Source organism: Amphiura filiformis, chromosome 11 (assembly GCF_039555335.1).
Source record: "Amphiura filiformis chromosome 11, Afil_fr2py, whole genome shotgun sequence".
NCBI classification, from domain to species: Eukaryota; Metazoa; Echinodermata; class Ophiuroidea; order Amphilepidida; family Amphiuridae; genus Amphiura; species Amphiura filiformis.
In genome coordinates, this window is record NC_092638.1 from 65034176 (window position 1) to 65053075 (window position 18900).

General features: G+C 35.2%; 3 protein-coding genes across 3 annotated transcripts; 1 reads left to right on the forward strand and 2 right to left on the reverse strand.

Moving 5' to 3' along the window:
• The first annotated feature begins 1995 nt into the window (after window positions 1-1995).
• On the forward strand, window positions 1996-14091 carry LOC140165153 (uncharacterized). The gene is made up of 7 exons (XM_072188594.1): window positions 1996-2298; window positions 5158-6635; window positions 7505-7830; window positions 8292-8600; window positions 9124-9264; window positions 9816-10031; window positions 11381-14091. Exons 2-7 carry the CDS (start codon window positions 5177-5179, stop codon window positions 11783-11785), a joined length of 2856 nt encoding a protein of 951 aa, XP_072044695.1. The 5' UTR covers window positions 1996-2298; window positions 5158-5176; the 3' UTR covers window positions 11786-14091.
• Window positions 14092-16005: 1914 nt separating this feature from the next.
• On the reverse strand, window positions 16006-16476 carry LOC140163862 (serine/threonine-protein kinase pdik1l-B-like). Its single transcript, XM_072187176.1, has one exon. It carries the CDS (start codon window positions 16474-16476, stop codon window positions 16006-16008), a length of 471 nt encoding a protein of 156 aa, XP_072043277.1.
• A 29-nt stretch (window positions 16477-16505) lies between these two features.
• Window positions 16506-16880, reverse strand: LOC140163863 (putative mitogen-activated protein kinase kinase 4). The gene has a single exon (XM_072187177.1). The coding sequence runs from the start codon at window positions 16878-16880 to the stop codon at window positions 16506-16508; it is 375 nt and encodes a 124-aa protein (XP_072043278.1).
• Window positions 16881-18900: the final 2020 nt, after the last annotated feature.

Below are 18900 nucleotides of genomic sequence, written 5' to 3' on the forward strand. Positions count from 1 at the left end.
AGGCCGACAACCGATTTTCATAACAAAAAACCCGTTTTTACCCATATTTTCACTGTTTTTGAAGCTAATTCTTGACCGTTTTCAACCAAATAAAGTTTAAACACGTTCCCGTATATTCATCGATCTCCCGTATGAATTTGGCGACATTTGGATCGAAACTGACGGAGCCTTTATAGGCATACATAGATAGATAGATACATACATACAACATTCCCCTATTTATAGTAAGATTCATGTTTTACAGTTTTTGATTTTCAAATAATTTTTTTATGGCGGACCAAAAATTTTTGGTCAAAAAAGCCGTTTTGGGGGATTTTCTCAAAAATTGTACTTTTTGACCCAAAACTGACATTTTAAATGGATTTATGAGCTCATTTCCTTTAAAAAAATGTATACTTTTATATACTTTACATAAATAGTTTTCGAGTTATGAGGTGAATAATAATGGATAATTAGTGATGCTGTGTGCCTCCTTAAATATTAAATTCTCGTTTTAAATAATAAATTCGCAAATTGAATACAAAATTCGCGAATTAAATATTAAATCTGCAAGTTTAATATTAAATTCGAAAATGAAATATTAAATTCGTGCATTAAATATAAAATTCCATTTGTGTTTTTCGACACCGCGTGCGTTGCGTGCACGCTTTATTTCGTTGCTAGGTTACGGAGTTTTTGGAAAGGCTTTTGATTATCGTGTTTTTCATTTTTAATTTATTCACCTGAAGATCGCTTTGGCGTGAAACACTGTGTTGTGAAATGTATTAATATCTGTGTCTATATTTTTAAAATAGCTCTACCATTTATTGGTATCGAGCACTGTATAGCTGTCTGTGATACTTCTACTTCTTAAAATTCCATAATTAAATATTAAATCTGCGAATTAATTATTAAATTCGCGAATGAAATATATAAAATTCACGAATTAAATATTAAATCTGAGAATTCAATATTCAATCTATGAATTTAACATTTAATTTGTTACTTTAATAATATTATTGATTGTTTGAGGAATCGATTTTTTTTTTATCACATATCAGTGCACGAGTTAAATAGAGCATGAACTAGCTCATTTGCATAATAAGTACCGGGTAACTATTTTTTTAAACCAACGCCTTTTTGAGGAAATGTTGCATTCTGTGAGTCCATAAACCTATTAACCTATTTGTTTGAAACAACATGTTTCAATAATTTACATAAACATATGTTTAAAATGGACATTTTATGAAAGTCAATTTCGACCAATCAGGGAATAGTATTTTAATGTTTATTTCTAAATTCAAAATGCTGTCCATTGAATTTCTCGGGTCAAAAAACTCTAGGTAATAAAAAATGCAATCTATTGTTGGTATCTTAAAGATATTTTTATTTAATAAAAAAAAAAAAAATAAAAAAAAAAAATAAATACCCCAAAAAAAAATAAAAAAAAAAAAAAAAAATAAAAAAATAAAAAATAAATAAATAAATAAAAAATAAATAAATAAATAAAAAATAAATAAATAAATAAAAAATAAAATAAAAATAAATAAATAAATAAATAAATAAATAAATAAATAAATAAATAAATAAATAAATAAATAAATAAATAAATAAATAAAACTAAAGTAAAAATACATACACACGCAATCATTCATAATTTATACAATATGCTTTACACGACGTTTTCTCAAATGATCAAATCTTCAATCCACCGATTAACAAATCCTCGACCCCCCCCCTTTGCACACGACACTGTTGTTTACTACTACCTGTCAAGCTCCCAAAACAATAACAACACCATTCACTTACTACTACATGTACTGTATCAGCTGACTGTACACTCACATATCTTAAAATAGAAAAGGAAATTTCCCCAGAATCGTACGAGATCCATTGTCATGGTAACGTATCTTAATTTGTGACGTAAATATATCTGTGGTGAAAAGAAATTTGAATGCATTTAGGGCCTATTGTTAACCTATTGTTCCTTGATCTTCATGGGTCATTGGAAATCGGCTCTCTTATACAGGATACAAATCGTGAAAACATTACACAGCTTTATACCACCGCTGTCAGACATTGATACGTATGTCTAAATATTGATCATTACGATGATCATGGGAAATGCTAGTGTTCTTGCATGATACTTTGTTTTCACAAATTAGCTCCATTTATTCTGCATGTATATTGCCGCTACCAATTTTAGTTCTACAAACCCACGTGCACAGTAAGAGGTAGTAAGATAGCAAGTTTTACCAATTTGGCAGTATTCAAATGACGTTATTCCCTGACGAGCAGTCTGTTTACGTCTGGAGCTTGGTAAGTATCGTGAAATACAGATAATGTTAATTTAAGGGTATACGAGGTATTGTTGGTCGAAGCAGCCAAAAAGTCGATTTTTATTATCTGAATCAATTATATAACACTTTGGTGTTTTGCAAAAGTTCATTCTACAAATCATATACTTTGAAAACTTACTTAATTTAATGTTGTTGTTGTTTCAGCCCTCTTTACAACATAACTCAATAACCACACCTACAAAAGTGATCTTTGAATTCTTCTACACGCTCGCTATGAATTGAGCAATGGAATTTTTGCTAAAGCTCACTACCATTTGCAAGATGCTGTGAACTACTTTTTTTCTGCTGCTTCGACCAACAATACATCGTATACCCTTAATAGATTTACATTAGCTCCTGGTGCACTGGCACTTTTATCATATTAAAATCTGACGATTAAACAACATCAGCAACATCATCTATTATAATAATAATGTTGTTATAATAATATTTGTTTTCATGCATTTTGAATGAGCGCAAAACTATAAAGACACATCAAAACATCAAATTTTAATATTTTTGCAATCTGATGAAAAATAGGCCAAAAATATGCATTTTTGCACGTGTTCTTGCAATATTTCACTCACACAATTCCAAGACATGGCACATGTCTAAGTATTCGAAATCTTGAGTATAATAGGCTAAGAGTTAGCTACAAATTTTAATATCTAATGTTCTTTTTGATAATTGGTTACGAAAACATTAGAAAATGCTTTTTCTAAAAATTAGAATACATTGCTTGAAATAGGTTTTGCACAAGTCTTTGGACTTGACTGTCACAGCATGTGAAAAACACGCTACAAATGCATGTCCTTTGCCTTTTAAATCACAAATTTGGTCAAATAGTGAAATTGAACTTGTATTGCCAGTTAATACTAAATGAATAATAAATTTGGATTGAGCTGTGTTTCATTAGGCAGAAGTTGATTTTATGATATAAAATGTAGCCTAATATATAAATAGATAATTTTATTTCTCATTTGAAAAATATCGGAAGGATTTAAAAAAAAGCAAAACTAAATTGAACATAATAATATTGCTTGTTTATTGGACTCAATTGATCCGTGACATTCGACAGTTGAGTCTTTTACAGTTGACCTGTGTTGTGACAATCAGACAATGCACATTTGATACAAATATTCTATTAATACGTGTAATTTTAAAGTTCATTAGGGACAGTTCCATATATACGCCAGGGGAATGAGAGTCTGACAAAGCAAAATTTCGCATTTTCTCATCCTGTCCGTTTAAACATTTTCGGATCCCCCTCATGGTTCAAGTAAAAAATTCAGATTACCCCTCAAGACCCTCCTAAAAATAAAATTTCCTTTGAAAACCCCACTCCCCTGGCGTAAATATTGAACGGTTCCTTACAAAGTAAAAAAGTATAAACTCCCAAATCAATGTCTAATCATAGGCGAAAGGAAAGCAATGTGATGACCCACGCTCAGGCCTGTAGCCAGGGGGGTCTGATTTTGAAAAAGTGGACCTTTTTCAAAATGTGGACCTTTTTGGACTGGGTGCGGCAGATTTGGACCAAAAAGGCATAAAAAACCTCTACTTTTTGGATTGCAACGCTCGCAAATGGGACTTTTTGGGTCAAAAAAGTGTACTTTTTGGGCCTTTAGCATTTTTTTTTGGGGGGGGTCGTACCCCGCACCTTCACCCCCCGGCTACAGGCCTGCTCCGCCCAGGCATAAATAATGAACGGTCCCTTTAAACAACGGATCTCGATTCCAGGGAAATCTGTGTTTCTATTTTAAGATACGTGAGTCAGGTGATACAGTACATGAGTACATGTAGAGGAAATGATGGTGTTATTATTGTTTTTGTAGCTTGATAGTTAGTAAACAAAAGTGGCGTGTCGAGGTCGAGAGAAAATTGTCAGTCGATGGACGGCTGGAAAATTGAAGATTTGATCCGTTTAGGAGGAAGTCGTGTAAATCATAAAATGATGCAAATAGCTGGTAGTTTTGTTTTTGTTTGTTTGTTTTTCTTTCCCTATCACTTTTTCGCATTATAATTTCCGAACTATCCTTCATAGCAATCTGAAACAGATTTTAGATGAAATTGTAAGTTTGTGACCGTTTAAGTTTAGCAACTATTTTAAACTGTTGCGATTTGGTAGTTCACGGCATCTTGCGAATGGTAGTGAGCTTTGGCAAAAATTGCATTAATCATTTCATAGCGAGTGTGTAGAAGAATTTAAATATCACAGATGTACTTTTGTAGGTCCTGTTGTTCTTGAGTTATGTTGTAATGAGGGCTGAAACAACAACACTTTTGCAAAACTCATTAACAACAATAAATCAAGCAAGTATTCAAAGTACATGATTTGTAGAATGAACTTTTGCAAAACATCAAAGTGTTATTTTTCAATTAATATATTGATTTTGATAATGAAAATGGGGTTTTTGGCTGCTTCAAACAACAATACCGGCCTCGTCTACCCTTAAAGTTAAATATATGTATTGTATCCATCTTACGATATCCTGCGTGCATTAAGCATTAATGCTTTTTAAAGCATTAATGCTTAATACACACAGGAAGCTTAAAATCATTCGAAAATGATTTAACCTACAAAAAGTTATATGATTATGTTACGCCAATCAAAACTTTTTAACGAATAATATAAATTCCAGATGTAATAATAAGGAAATCATCCATATCTTGAACAATGTGAATGTTGTTATTTTATACTTTAAAAAGTTAACATTTTCAAATACACCATTTGCATTTTACATTTTCTCATGTAGATTGTTTGCAGATATTTATATGGAACTTTGCAAATATACAGTATTTCAATAACCCGTTTGCATTTTTTTATCTATATATATAGATTGTTGATCGATAGCAAAATGTCTTCAAAGACCGTACTTTGGCTGATTATTCTCGCATTCTTCACTGTCAGTGGCAGATGTGACCTTTCTCCAGGTCACAGGTCTTCTTCCGGATCGTCGGCATCTACTCAACACGCTAATGATGCATCTTCATTAACCCATTGCAAGTTTCGAGTATCACCAATCTTTAACTCAAATATCAAAGAGATCTTTGATAAGTCCAGTGACCTTGTGTACTTAAAATGGGAGTTTCATACGGAAAACAAAGCCAGTGATGATTATCTCAGTTCGTATCTGGAGAATACTGATGTCATTGATCCATTTACATGGGTCTTAGCAAGGAGTAATAAGGGACTTAGGCTACTTACTTTCCCGTTTGATTATAGTATGCTCTCTCTCGGAACTTTAGAACCCGGAGTTGCCAAACTTAATCCATTCAAAATAATTATCACCGAAGATCAAGTCGATTGCTTCCGGAATGCATCTGAGTCAGATCGTTTGCTCATGCTGGCAAATTTCTTTCTCTCTGCCACTTCAGGAATTGAGGAACACGCCTCAAAAGATGAGCACCATGCAAGTATATGTTTGGAAAGGCATTCCCGGCGATCCAAGGCATCCGCCGAGGTATATCTTGGCACTCATATCACATTACAAATGAGCAGCTCTTATTCCTGCTGGTCTAAAATGACAACAAACCAAACCCTTACTGAATTTAAAGTTGATCCAAACACACCTTGGCTGAAAAGCATAGTCAACTTAGAACCCACATGGTATCTTATTTTGTTCGTTGTCATCAATATGGCATCATCCATCTGCTTTGTGATCAGAAGTGCAAGCATTAAAACACGTATAAAAAGATCTGACAGTAAACTAAACACATTCATAAGATGTGCACGATTCTTAACTTTGCTATATTTCATTCCCATTGTCGTGTTTATATTGACACACTTTGAGAACTACTGCAAGCGTCGAGTCGTAGCACATAAGTTTTCCACAATGACGCGAGGCATTGACATTCTTCATTTCATCTTAGGTGTCTCAATTATCAAATTCCCAGAACTTCATAGAAATTCTCGACGAATGCTTTCTAGAAAAACATTACTGTCAGGATATTTCATCCTTGCGGGATTCATTTCTATCTGTCTCAATGGGGTATACATTGCCGAAGTGATTTATTTCACCACTTTGGGGCTGGTCATCAATCCAAAAACATTTATTCTGATCATCCTGCAAGCGATAAGAAGCATTTTGTTCATCCGAGCGCTGTTAGATCTTCATAATTTTCTCCGATTTGAGAAAGACGGTAGAACAATATTTAGTTTCATCTGGAAACGCGCAATACATCCAGAGTTTTGCTTCTTTTTCTTCCTCTCTCTGCTCCATACATGCTTGGATCCATACAACGTATCACCTGTAACGGCCAGTCTGCTTGCCGCTGCTTTCATTAATGGAATATGGTACAAATTGGATTACTTTCGTGAGTCATTGTTCCTTGTATTTGTGTAATGTAATGTATTCAATCTATACTGCGCCAATAAAGTATCCTTACAGTTGGAAAAATAATCACAATTTCAAAACTAAACAATATTGAGGTAAATTTGTTTTTGTTTTTTTAATAGTTGCCCTATCTAATCCTGCACATTATGACACCACATTGAATCCAATGTGACCTCAAGTAAAGTTACAAGCAATTGAATAGACGAAGGTCCAGTTTTAAAAGTGACAAACTGGCCTATACAAGGCGCAAAAGATTCCAACAAGCCGCAACAAAGAGACAACACAGTTTCTTCAATGAAGCATTATTTAAAGCAGTTTTTATTTCAGTTTTTACTTCTCTGTACTTTTCATAACTTTTATTTTATTTGTCAGTTCTTTTGTTTCAGTTTTCTTTTGTTCCTTTTGTTTTAAATGAAAGCCAAACGCATAAATCAGCCATTCACCACTCTCAAACCAGATTTCTAGTCTGTGGAGTTTTGAATAGGCCAGCTTGTCACTTTTAAAACTGGACCTTCGTCTAATCAAATGCTTGTAACTTTGCTTCTGGAAGTCATATTGGATTCAATGTGGTGTCATAATGTGCAGGATTAGATAGTGCATCTATTAAAAAAACAATTTTCCAAATGTAAGGATACTTTATTGGCGCAGTATATGATTGCAGACATACACATGTGATGAGTGCAACCTACTTGTAGTGCAGGGCGATATGTTTAAAAATTGTTCTGACCTATTGCTATATCGTATGGTAGTTAATCCCGTCACACCATCACTTCTATGGTGAATAGAGATTTAATTTTTGATGGGAATAATCTGCATATTTTTTGTTGTTAAATTTTGAAACATTTTCAGGTACAAATGGTTACAATCCCATCAACTCGGCTAGAGATGTTCTTGATCATTTGAGCTCAGACGAAAGATTGAAACGTATTTATCACAGTAATACCGACGGGATGCATTTTGCTGGTGCATACTTCGACTCTAGAGGGGGATTACTTTCAATCGAAGGCACAAACATTGGCCTCTTTATACACTCAGGAGCATTAGACAAAGAGACATTTGTGTATATGTCCATTAATGAAGACGAAGAAGAAATTGAAGGTCTAGATCAACGGGACGGGATCTTGATATCGCCAATCGTAACGTGTGGTCCACCAGGACTTCACTTTCACAAAAAGGCAAGTTATGAAAAGTGTGACAAAGACTTTTGTATCCGTAAGCTAAACTCAACGTCGTTGAAAAAATAAAGCAACGCGTTTTAGATCTCGATTTTGAGTTAAGATCATGTTTCCACATATATGATTTGTAAAAAGGGCTTTATGGATGAACAATATCTAAAATGTGTAAATTCTAAAATTTACCAATGCAAAGCCACTCTACGATACAGTAATTTTTGAGGATAAGGCGATTTCTCGTTGTTGATTCTTGCAAAAATGATGCAGTCCGATTACTTGTTCTTTGCAAAATGGATTATTGCTGCACTTTACTCAATAGTATTTCTCAGGAAAGGTGGGGGCGAGAGTGGGAAAGAGAGGGAGAGAAAGGATAATGTGCGAGTGAGAGAAAACGAGTTTAGGTTTCAATTGTCACGATTGTCTAGTATTAGTATTCATTCCCGTCTTGGTCACCTTCTTTGCAGGTTGATTTGTACATGCCCAGTTTCATATCTAACCCATCGGAATTGGATCGAATTGAGGCATCTTATTGTCAGAACACTTCAAATTCTTACGAAGAATGGACGGCCATGGATGATCACGATGTCACCATGCTCACCAAATTTGCAGTATTCAGGGTTAAGCATTTCTCATGGTTTGCTCTGTTTGGATTTGGTCGATCACATAAGGTGTTAAAGGTTACCTGCTTCGGAAAAGATGCTACAAAAGATCAACATCCGGGTGCTTGCTCTTTTTATATCTGGTTGTGTGACGACACAAAGGAAGCATTTAAGGTAAGCGTTTCATAAGAAAGAACGAAAGAACGAAAGAAAGAAAGAAAGAAAGAAAGAACAATCGAAAGAAAAAGAAATAAAGAAATAAAGATCGTCATAAATAGACAAACACACACCCAAACAAACGAACAAACCCCAACACTCCAACAAACAACACAAAACAAAGAAATAACAATACAACGCAAGATCTGTCATGTTGTTTATCAACACTCCCCTTGATCTATACATGTTAAACATAATTTATATCATTAACATGATCACATTAACATTAAGAATGGATCATGGGGTTCTGTTTTTGATAATATGAACCATGAAATAATGTAAATAGTCCAGTTGCAATGTCGAAATAATTATGAGTAGTTTACCTTTTACCCCAACGAAGTGCCATTTTAATGCCTCATCAAGTCAATAATTTAATTCAGGTTCATAATCATCTGTAATGCTCTAAAATGTGTTTACTCCAATACATTGTTTACTATGTTTACGGAAAATCCTAATTTTATTACCAATGCTACAAATACAGAAAGTACGCAAAGAAGAAGAAGAACTTGGCCGCCAACGTCTCCTGCCATCTGAAAAAATAGCGGTTCGAAAGTCAAGAGAAATTGATATTTCTATTACGAACATTACGAGCGGATGGGCCATCAGAGAAGATAATGTCGAAGTGAGTTATTTGCAAATGATAAAGTTCACGTTGCTGTTATCATACTTCATTATATGAGAATTCTAATCATGTGTAACACAATCACATGAAAAAGTAAAATATTATTAAGAAAATAGATAGACAATAGAATTGTACCATGTTATGTTGATTCTACACCAAATGTAAATACTATTAGCCCTTTGCACAGATCCGCCGTCATGCTACCAAAGCGAGGTTCTCCTGGCATACGCATGTGCAGAATGTTCATTTTCGTTTATTTCGCTTTTCTAGCAACGCGCAAGAATGCTTTTGCAACACGTACTCAAAGGATGCGTATGACAGATGTACTCGTACACAGCGCGCACTTTGCGGGTAGAACCTCGTTTTGAGATGACCGTGCGATCAGTGAATACCAATTTATTAGCCTGTACTAGATATCACCCGACAGTCAATGTGCTATTTAAATAATATCAAACGACAGTTGTTGTCAGTGTGGCATTATTTTATCTTATAAATGGAAATCAACTTTGTATTTTAACTTTACTGTTTTCTGCTGCATGTCATGTCCACAGTCAATAGCAGTAAGCTGTCCTAATGCCTGGCATAGCAGCCGTAAATTTACCCAAATTGACTTGGTTTGTCAAAGATCTGGTCATCCTACCACTGAAGACGTCTATTGCAGAGTAAAAGTCGGGCAGCAAAACAAAGTACTAGCCATCCTTAAACCAGAATCCAAGATTGTTATCAATGAGAATAATGCTTCACCCAATCGTAGCTGCGTCAAAAGAGTAAGTAGCTTACATGACATGACATTCAGTGAATTAAAAGTAATTAAAGAAGTTTTTATGTATGTTGGGAACAATAACTGTACATCGACGGTAAAGCGTGCTTTGTGTACTGGCGAAGACTCAATAACACCCGTGGGTTGTATGAGAACAAAAGGTAAGCGCTTTCACGTGACCTCTTGCAGACGCTTATGCTGCATCACGTTTTAGTTCCTTCAGGCTATTTAGAGAAAAATATTTTAACGTACTTAACCTATGTACAACTCACAATGTAAGTGTCTGATTTAACTCAAGTTAAGGGGGTACTACACCCCTGCTTAATTTTCTGCCTATTTTTGCATTTTTCTCAAAAATTATAGCACATTGGTGACAAGTAAGAGATGTATATTATAGGGGCAAGGACTACGACTACTGCACTGGAAATTTTATTTTAGCACAGACAACAGTTGTGGAGTTACAGTCAGAAATGAGGGAAACCAATATTTGATCAATAAATCAATAACTACTTGCCGTGATTTGTTGAATTTTCAGTACAGTAGTTGTAGTCCTTGCCCCTATAATATACATGTCTTACTTGTCACCAATGCGCTATAATTTTTGAGAAAAATGCAAAAATATGCACAGAATTGGCCAGGGGTGTAGTACCCCCTTAACTCAACTATAACCGGATGTTTTATCCTATTCATTATAACAAATGTCAATTATGATATAAGAATAGTGGAATTTAAGATATTCTTTAGTATAACTTTACTTACTGCTTTACGTCTTTCTGGCGCTAACTGATATCTGCAATCTCTGGGTTACGGCTTTTAACTTTCACGGTTGTCAATGGTGGATGGAATGTGTTATTATAATCTCTTTACAATAGAAGATAATGACCATTCAATTGTCTATTATAGTTCTGTATCTACACTAAACAAACACTTTGACATGGAATAGTGTGAAGTACCCGCTAACTTCAACGGGTTAAACTTTCTTTGGAATTTGTGCAGGCCAGAAACACTTATCTCGGTGTTTAACCAAATTTATATAGTTCAAACCAGAAAGCCCCAACTCAGAGTTGAGGCTTTCTGCAATTAGCTATATTGAGATGCGGCTATTAAAGCAGAAGTGCTTTATCTGCAATATGACGTTTGATTGGTTTTGAAGTTTTATGATTGGAAAAATATATGGGTACTAGTGATTATTTTGGTACCAAAATCTCAAAATGGCAAATGAGTGAGTAAAGACTTTCTGGTTCTGAACCCTCGATATAAATAAACAACAATAATAATATGGTTAGCATTGCCATGATTGTGTTGTCTCTCCATCCCTTACTCTTTTTTTCTGTCTTTACATTTTTGATTTTTTAGATGTATAGCACACTATCACAAAAGATGTTTGGCGACGTTAACGTCGATATTGGCAGACTCTCGGTTGACGCGTTCTACGAGATTGTGACGTCACTTGGTAACGAGACAGACGTAGGGTGTGATTGGCGCCAAATCTTACAGCACATTGGTGAATCAAATTTGTTGGTTGATGTTCTCAAAGGTTTTTGCGGAAATAGCTTTGCTTCGGCGAAGGTGGTTTTGGAACAATTTTTAGAGCAGAGAATGAGTAGTTCTAATGGCGAACAATTCGACTCCGTGGAAACGCTGAAGCAACTCTTTCAGCAGTTGCAACTCTATGCACCTTTGCGAATTCTAAGGAGGGACATCGGGGAAGACGGAGAAGATTCCGATGAAGAAGGAAATCATGACTTTGAATTGTTGTGATTGTATCAAGTATTAAATTTGAAGAAAGAGGCGACCTATAAAATATGATTCACCCTCTAGCAGGGAGTAAGACTATGTGAGGCACAGATAGTATTATAGCGAGGATCAGAAATAAATTATGCAAGCCTAAGAAATTATGAAAAATACATGATGAAGTTCGGACAAACTGATATAGCAAGAAGAAACAGGACTCAGCGGGGATTGAACCCCGGTCACTCGATTACCGGTCGAGAACTAACACCAGTACACTACATGAGTTCCCAGCTGCTACTCGGGTAATCTCATTGTCATTGTTGCCTACTCTCTCACTGTGTCTTATCGGCCGATGAAGAAAGAGGCGGCATATTACTGGTGGTAGATGCTTCATTCAATATTCCCCAATATGCAAATGAGGTTAGGGTTACGGTTAAACGTCAGGGTTGAGGGCTAGGGTTATCTCATTTGCATATTCGGGACTATTGAATGAAGCAACAACCCTATTTACAAGTGGCGTCACAGTACTCAGGTCGCTCCTACCCGGGGCTGGAGAAAGGTGAATTTTACCGCCCCTTCATCAACAGCCCGAAAAGGTCGACCTAATATATATATTTTTGTGATGGTTTGAAAAAACGAAGAAAAAACAATCTAGACTTGACTTAAAAAATTGTTCTAAAGGTGTAATTATTGAAGATGTCGGTGAAATGTGTTGTCACATACAACGTATTAGTGACGTCGCTGACTGTTATAACATGGAATGTATCCGGAGAATGCATAACTTTAGAATAATATCAGAATCCCGGGAGGGGGGGCACTCCAACTTTGGAGGTGACGCGTATGTAGGGCTGTTAAGACCCCTTTTTCAGCATCGCTGTCACCTAAAGACCCCATATTTTTTTACGAACACATGCTCTGTCACCCAAAGACCCCCTATTTTTCCATTTGATCTGTCACCCAAAGACCCTTACAAGTTCAATTTGAACAGCAACTTTCATTTATCACTGACTTTGTTACTTATTTGGAAAAAAACAAAGACATTTGAAGCCATTTAGAACTAGAAATTTGATTTTCGAGGTTTCTGTGGCGCTTTTTTGGCTCTCAGCTAAAGATTCCATTTTAAAAAAGGTCATGTTCTCACCCAATGACCCCATATTTTTTCAATTTTGCCCTCACCGAATGCCAAAAATCATGCTCTCACCCAATGACCCCATATTTTTTACATTTTGCTCTCACCAAATGCCCCTTAGTGCGAAAGTGCCAGCCATACACCTATATCAATTTCATATTGAAGTGCCCCCCCCCCTGATCAGAATATGACACACAAGGTATATTTTCTTAATTAATACAGTATTTGAAGCGCTTTGTTGCAAAACACTTACATCCATTTGAGTAATTTTGAGAACACATCAAAGAAATCACGGATATAAGGGGGATTTCAACAAATTAGCAGTTTTTGACAGGTTGCTCATCCTACCCGAGCATCCCGCCAAAAACTTTTGTTGCAAACCTTATATCAGTATTTTGTTGATGATCTTTTGATGTTTTCTCAAAATTGCTCAAGTGTATGTAAGGGGTTTTGTAACAAAGCCCTTCATTTACAAATATGGTAGAAAGAATGACATTGTTGAGAGTGATGTGCTGGCCACCACTCCTCTTCGAAGTTCCACAATGTAGCATTTTGTATTGATAGCATGGGTTCAAGTGCTGGCGCTTTTACATGTACAATCAAAACACATTGTATTATATTGAATTTATATTGTGTGTATTTTTAATGTATATAAAATAGTTGCAGTTGTGTTGTTAGCTTGGGTTCAAGTGCTGACACTTTAACATGTACAAAACACATTGTATTATATTGAAGTTATATTGTTTGTGTATTTTTTTTAAATGAACATAACATAAAATTATTGCATTATTGTTGTCAAAATAATGTTGTCACAAATAACGTAAGTGACGTTGCACAATCCTGTTTGTGACAACAGAGAATGTACCAGGAGAATTCATAACTTTGCATATAAGAATACACAAGGTTTGACACACAAGGTATATAATTTGGTAAAATACAGTATTTGCAACTATGTTAGAAAGAATAAGATTGTTGAGAGTGATGTATAATAATTTATTGCTTCTTGTATTGATAGCATGGGTTCAAGTGCTGGCGCTTTAACATGTGTAAACAATTTACTTGGTATTATATTGCATTTATATTGTGTGTATTTTTTTAATGATCATAAAATAAAATAATAAACCGTCTTGTTCAGATGGTTTATTCAAAATCTAAGATTTTGACAAAACTACAGCACCTAATGTCTTTCTTTTTTTGCAGGGCCGGCAGGTTAGTTTACTAAAGTACATTATCATGTTAAAAACAGAATTTTTAAAAATGATGAGGTATAACAAACTATACCTTTTTTGTATTAATTTGTTGAGACGAATAATTTGATACTATTTTTATTCAATTAAGAGCACTTTTAGTATATCCTCTGATATTCATTTTATTTGTTTAGATTTGTATATTTACTTGCATTGTTAATTTATAGGCGAGGAAAATTACCGTATGTGTGTGAAGTTGCGTACTAATGTAATTGTTTTCTCTTTTAAGTAACAGCAGTACTGTCAAGGTTACATATAACCTACTGTATAGAATTATATTTAGAGAATTAAGGTATTGTTTTACGCCAAAAATAATGATGTCGCCCGTGTTATATGAGACGATAGATGCATGACAGCGGCTAAAAACAATACCTTTATTCTCATTCTTAAACACTTCCATTTAAATAGAAATATCTTAAGTATTAATCAAATTAAATCCTACACTTTACACGGAACTACCTAGGGCTTAAAATCGATCAGTCCAGTTGTTGCTATGCGCCTCCGATTGGTTCAAATAGCGAGTACGCGTATCGCGTTGATGTGGCGCCACGACTCTGTGTCATAAACCACGTCATTATTCCATAGTGATGTACATTTTATAGAATATTCTTGCTTATCATGCATATATGCAGCTGTAAACTATTTCAAATGTAATTGAATTATCTGACCAGTCCAACATAATAAGAGAAGGTAAAATTTATGCAACTTCCGTTTTGGAGCAGTATATTAATCAAAATATCAGTTTGAGGATTCGGTATTGGAATTATGGTACTGGGGTATGAACGTTTGGACAGTATTTATTGTGGGACATTAGAGCACATCAGACATATCGAATTGCATTCTGAATACGAAGAATGTCATTCTGATATCAAATAATTTAGATTTTTTGAAATTCGCAATTTAATACACATTTTATGGCAAATCATTAAACATTGATATTTTTGATATTTAACAGTACTTGAAGTAAACTTTATAAATCTGATGATTTATACTTAAAGTGTATGTAGGTGGGATGAAAAGCCGACGATCAATTGAAAATTTTGACCTTTCGTATTGAAGATATGGATTTTTTCCCCAAAACACCCAAAAAATTAGGTCTTTTGGGGAAAAAATTCATATCTTCAATATGAAAGGTCAAAATTTTCAATTGACCGTCGGCTTTTCCTCCCTGCTACATACACTTTAAGAATGTGTCATTAGATTTATATAATTTACTTCGAGGACTGTTATATATCAAAAATTTGAAAAATATCAAATTTTTATAATTTGTCATAAAATTTGTATTATATTGTGATTTTCAAAAAATGAAAATTATTTGATATCAGAAAGACATGCTTCGTATTCAGAATGCAATTCGATAGGTCTGAGGTGCTCTCATGTCCCACAAAAAATACTGTCGAAACGCAATAAACGCTCATTTTAGATCCCTTAATGCAGCAGACTTTAGTTTTGTTGCCTGGCCAATTTATACCTCAGCAATAAAAAAATAAACCGAATATGCTGTTATTAACGTTTTTAATCAAAACCTTTACAGCTCACACGAATAAGAAATGCCATTAAAAGTGCAGTCTTAGTAGAGAGAACTTTGAGTTATCGCAGACAGTAACAAAGTCTCTTTTCATGTAGTAGCAAGGTCTGTTGAGAAAGCGGAAGGTACTTAATTTGTAAAACATTTCCGGTTAATTTAGTGTAAATGTCTTAATTTGATTTGTACGAGGTGAAACATTATTGCACTTGAGATCAAACGTAATATCAGTTCTGAACACCGAGTAAAGCTCGAGAGTATGTCAGTGTGAACTTATAAGTAACAAGTGTTTTTATATGCATCACCAGGAACACCATAATATCCTTTTGAATACTAGAACAGCACGTTACAAAATAATGCACTGTTTACTCTCAAGAACCCTCGCGACTTGAGCTGCACTTGGTCGCTCATGGTGATACTTGGCCGTCATTCGTTCTATAAGTTTCTTGATATTTTTAGGTACTTTATTAGATCCATTTGCCACGGTATACTTGTCCAGCTTATTCTCTTGCATTGCTTTCCCAATCGGTAGGTATTCTCCGTTGATAACCATTATAACACCTAGAAACCGTTTTTGTTTCCACTGCAAAGACTGTCCTGACCACATTGCTGCATAAACAAGTCCCATAGAAAATACATCAGCCTTTTCTGTGTAACAACCATCAAAAACATCAGGAGCCATAAATAGCTGCGTTCCCTGCGCTGTACCCATGTAGTAACTTCTTAATTCCCCGGCGTATTCTGAGTCAGTCACGACTTTAGCAACACCGAAGTCTCCTACTTTTAAGTTGACTTGAGAATCGTGTAATGTTATCATGATGTTATCGGGTTTAAGATCACGGTGCACTACCCCATGTTGGTGTAAAACTGAACGGCTGAGGCAATTTGACGAGAGAAACGTAGTCGCAAAGGGGCTGAAGGAGGTTCCTTGATTACGTAATCATTAAGATTACCACAGTTGCAGTATTCCATCACGATACACGATAATCCATATTTACGAAATAGTGAAGTCCAACCCGTAGCTTTAGTTCTAAAAGAGTCAACGTAAGCTACAAGGTTGGGATGAGAAGGTAGACCAGTCATAGGTTTAAGCTCAGCTTCAGCGGAATCAAAGGATAAAAACTTCAAGGCATATACTTTATTTGACGCGGTATGTTTGGCTTTTACAACCCTGCCGAATGCTCCTTTCCCAAGTTCTTCCATTTCTTCGTAACCATCCATGATAGGCAAGTTTTCAACAAATCAACAAAGCAATGTGTTGTGCCTCTTATAAAGAAACAGGCAAAGGTTTTTTTTTTTTCAGCGACACTATTCAACAAGAATCGTGAAGTGCAAGTGACAAACTAGCTGGTTTTACGGAGATAATCAGAGCCACAGTAGCCGGCTAAGGACTTCCATAGGTCCCTTTTAAACGATAACATAAATCCTGTGTCGATGTTCGAAGATGCCACCTTTCACTGTGCACTTCTTACGCAAACTGCCAATGATTCTTGACTTTCTGACACTTGAGCATCCTACATTATTGCATGCTAAGAGCAATACATATTATATGACTAGAAAGTCAATAGCTGCCACGTAGGCACCTAAACGTATTTGTGACCTGCTATACGAAATGAGCGTAAAGTCGTAAGTTGGTAGTTTCGAGACGTCCTGTCTGCTGCTTTGGTGTTCCTTGTTTCACACGCACATATTTATGCCAATAGTACGTCAACTAGTACATGTCCTTTGTGATTGGGGACACAATGGGCTATTCACGGATATACTGCTGGTTTGTACAGGTGCGCGGCAAACAAAGGACATCTAACACAGTAGCCAGGATGTCTCAAAACTACCAACTTGCGACTTAATTCTTATTTCGTGATAGCAGATCACATATTATTCGACAACAAAAGCTTGCGTGTTATTCCACGTGACTTGAAAAGGGTACAATTTCATACTGTTACGTGGTGTTTTGTGTGTCATTCCACGTGAAACGAAACGTGTTTGACTAAAAGGCACATTAATACATTCTTACATAACATTACCATAAAGATGTGTATATTATGAAACTTCAATTAAAACAAGTATGACTTCGTGATATTATGAATATCGATACCTTGAGATGGCTCTTATAAATGCCAAATCTGCGAGTTGCTGGATGATAGGAATTATTCATTTTTGAAAAACGTTGTAAATTGAACAGTTAATGCAGCATAACAGGCAATGTTTCTCGGAATTTAATCGAAAATGAGCGACGCCAGTTTCGAACAAAAAAGTACATGTGCGAAATAGCTTTTTTTTCAATCACAACCTAATAGTATAAGTATAGTCTAAGAAAGACGGCGTTAAATACGTATAACCTTAACCTTGTAATATGCATAAAGCAGCCATCGCGTTTTTCATATCTTACTTGTCCCCTGAAGACGTCATATCAACGCTGAAATCAGAACCGCACGGTAGACAAGATCGAAAAAGCTCAAGCGTCATTAAAATAAAACCAAAGTCAAATGAGATGAAACTGATAATGTCTAGTCGGGTTAATATTATGGACATGCATCTCATAGTCATCAAACTAAACTTTCTGTTTTAAGGTTTTATGGTTACCCTCCCCCTGCCACCGAAATGACGTCATAAGTTCGTTGAAACTAAGATACAAGATGAGAAGAAAGTCTGGAAGAAGGTTCTATCTGCAATAGCTGCCCTATAGATATTTGACAAATTTCTGCATTCTATATTATATAAATATGACACCTGGCAGCTATTGCCGATTGACCTTCTTGCAATATCTACGTAGTATGCTATGGAAATGATTAGTGTTTGGTCTCTTGGGCACGATTTTTTTGAGTTGGGAGGCGTGTTACGCTGGATATGCGCCATGAAACTTTTCAGTGAAAAAGTTAATTTCATATTTTAGAAAGCCTTTTTGCTCTATTATTGGTAATTCCTTAACATTTACATAAACAAAGGATCTGTTTGATGTTTTCAGGACATATTAAACGAGCTGCACATTACTGAGTTGTTTCTAGATTTAATATTTTAATATTAAACACTTTATGCTACATCGTCAGGTTCAGTGTGTGGTTTTAAATGATGAAGTATTAGTGTCTGATAGCCTCTACGTTTCCTGTAGGGAAATTTAATTTAAGACTAAGATTATAGACAGTGATAACGTGTTATGCGTAAATCCGGCCCATGGAAGGCTATAGGAAAGTGAAACATTTCACACTTTTAAAAGTTTCCTAACAATTTTAAACAGTTATGA

What these genes read in the sequence shown, in the direction of transcription:
- LOC140165153 (XM_072188594.1), top strand. Translation starts at nt 5,177, where the DNA reads ATGTCTTCAAAGACCGTACTTTGGCTGATTATTCTCGCATTCTTCACT. An exon ending in GTACAAATTGGATTACTTTC is followed by an intron (nt 6,636 to 7,504) that starts GTGAGTCATTGT and finishes AAACATTTTCAG; the next exon opens with GTACAAATGGTTACAATCCC. An exon ending in TCAGAGAAGATAATGTCGAA is followed by an intron (nt 9,265 to 9,815) that starts GTGAGTTATTTG and finishes TCATGTCCACAG; the next exon opens with TCAATAGCAGTAAGCTGTCC.
- LOC140163862 (XM_072187176.1), bottom strand. Translation starts at nt 16,476, where the DNA reads ATGATAACATTACACGATTCTCAAGTCAACTTAAAAGTAGGAGACTTC.
- LOC140163863 (XM_072187177.1), bottom strand. Translation starts at nt 16,880, where the DNA reads ATGGATGGTTACGAAGAAATGGAAGAACTTGGGAAAGGAGCATTCGGC.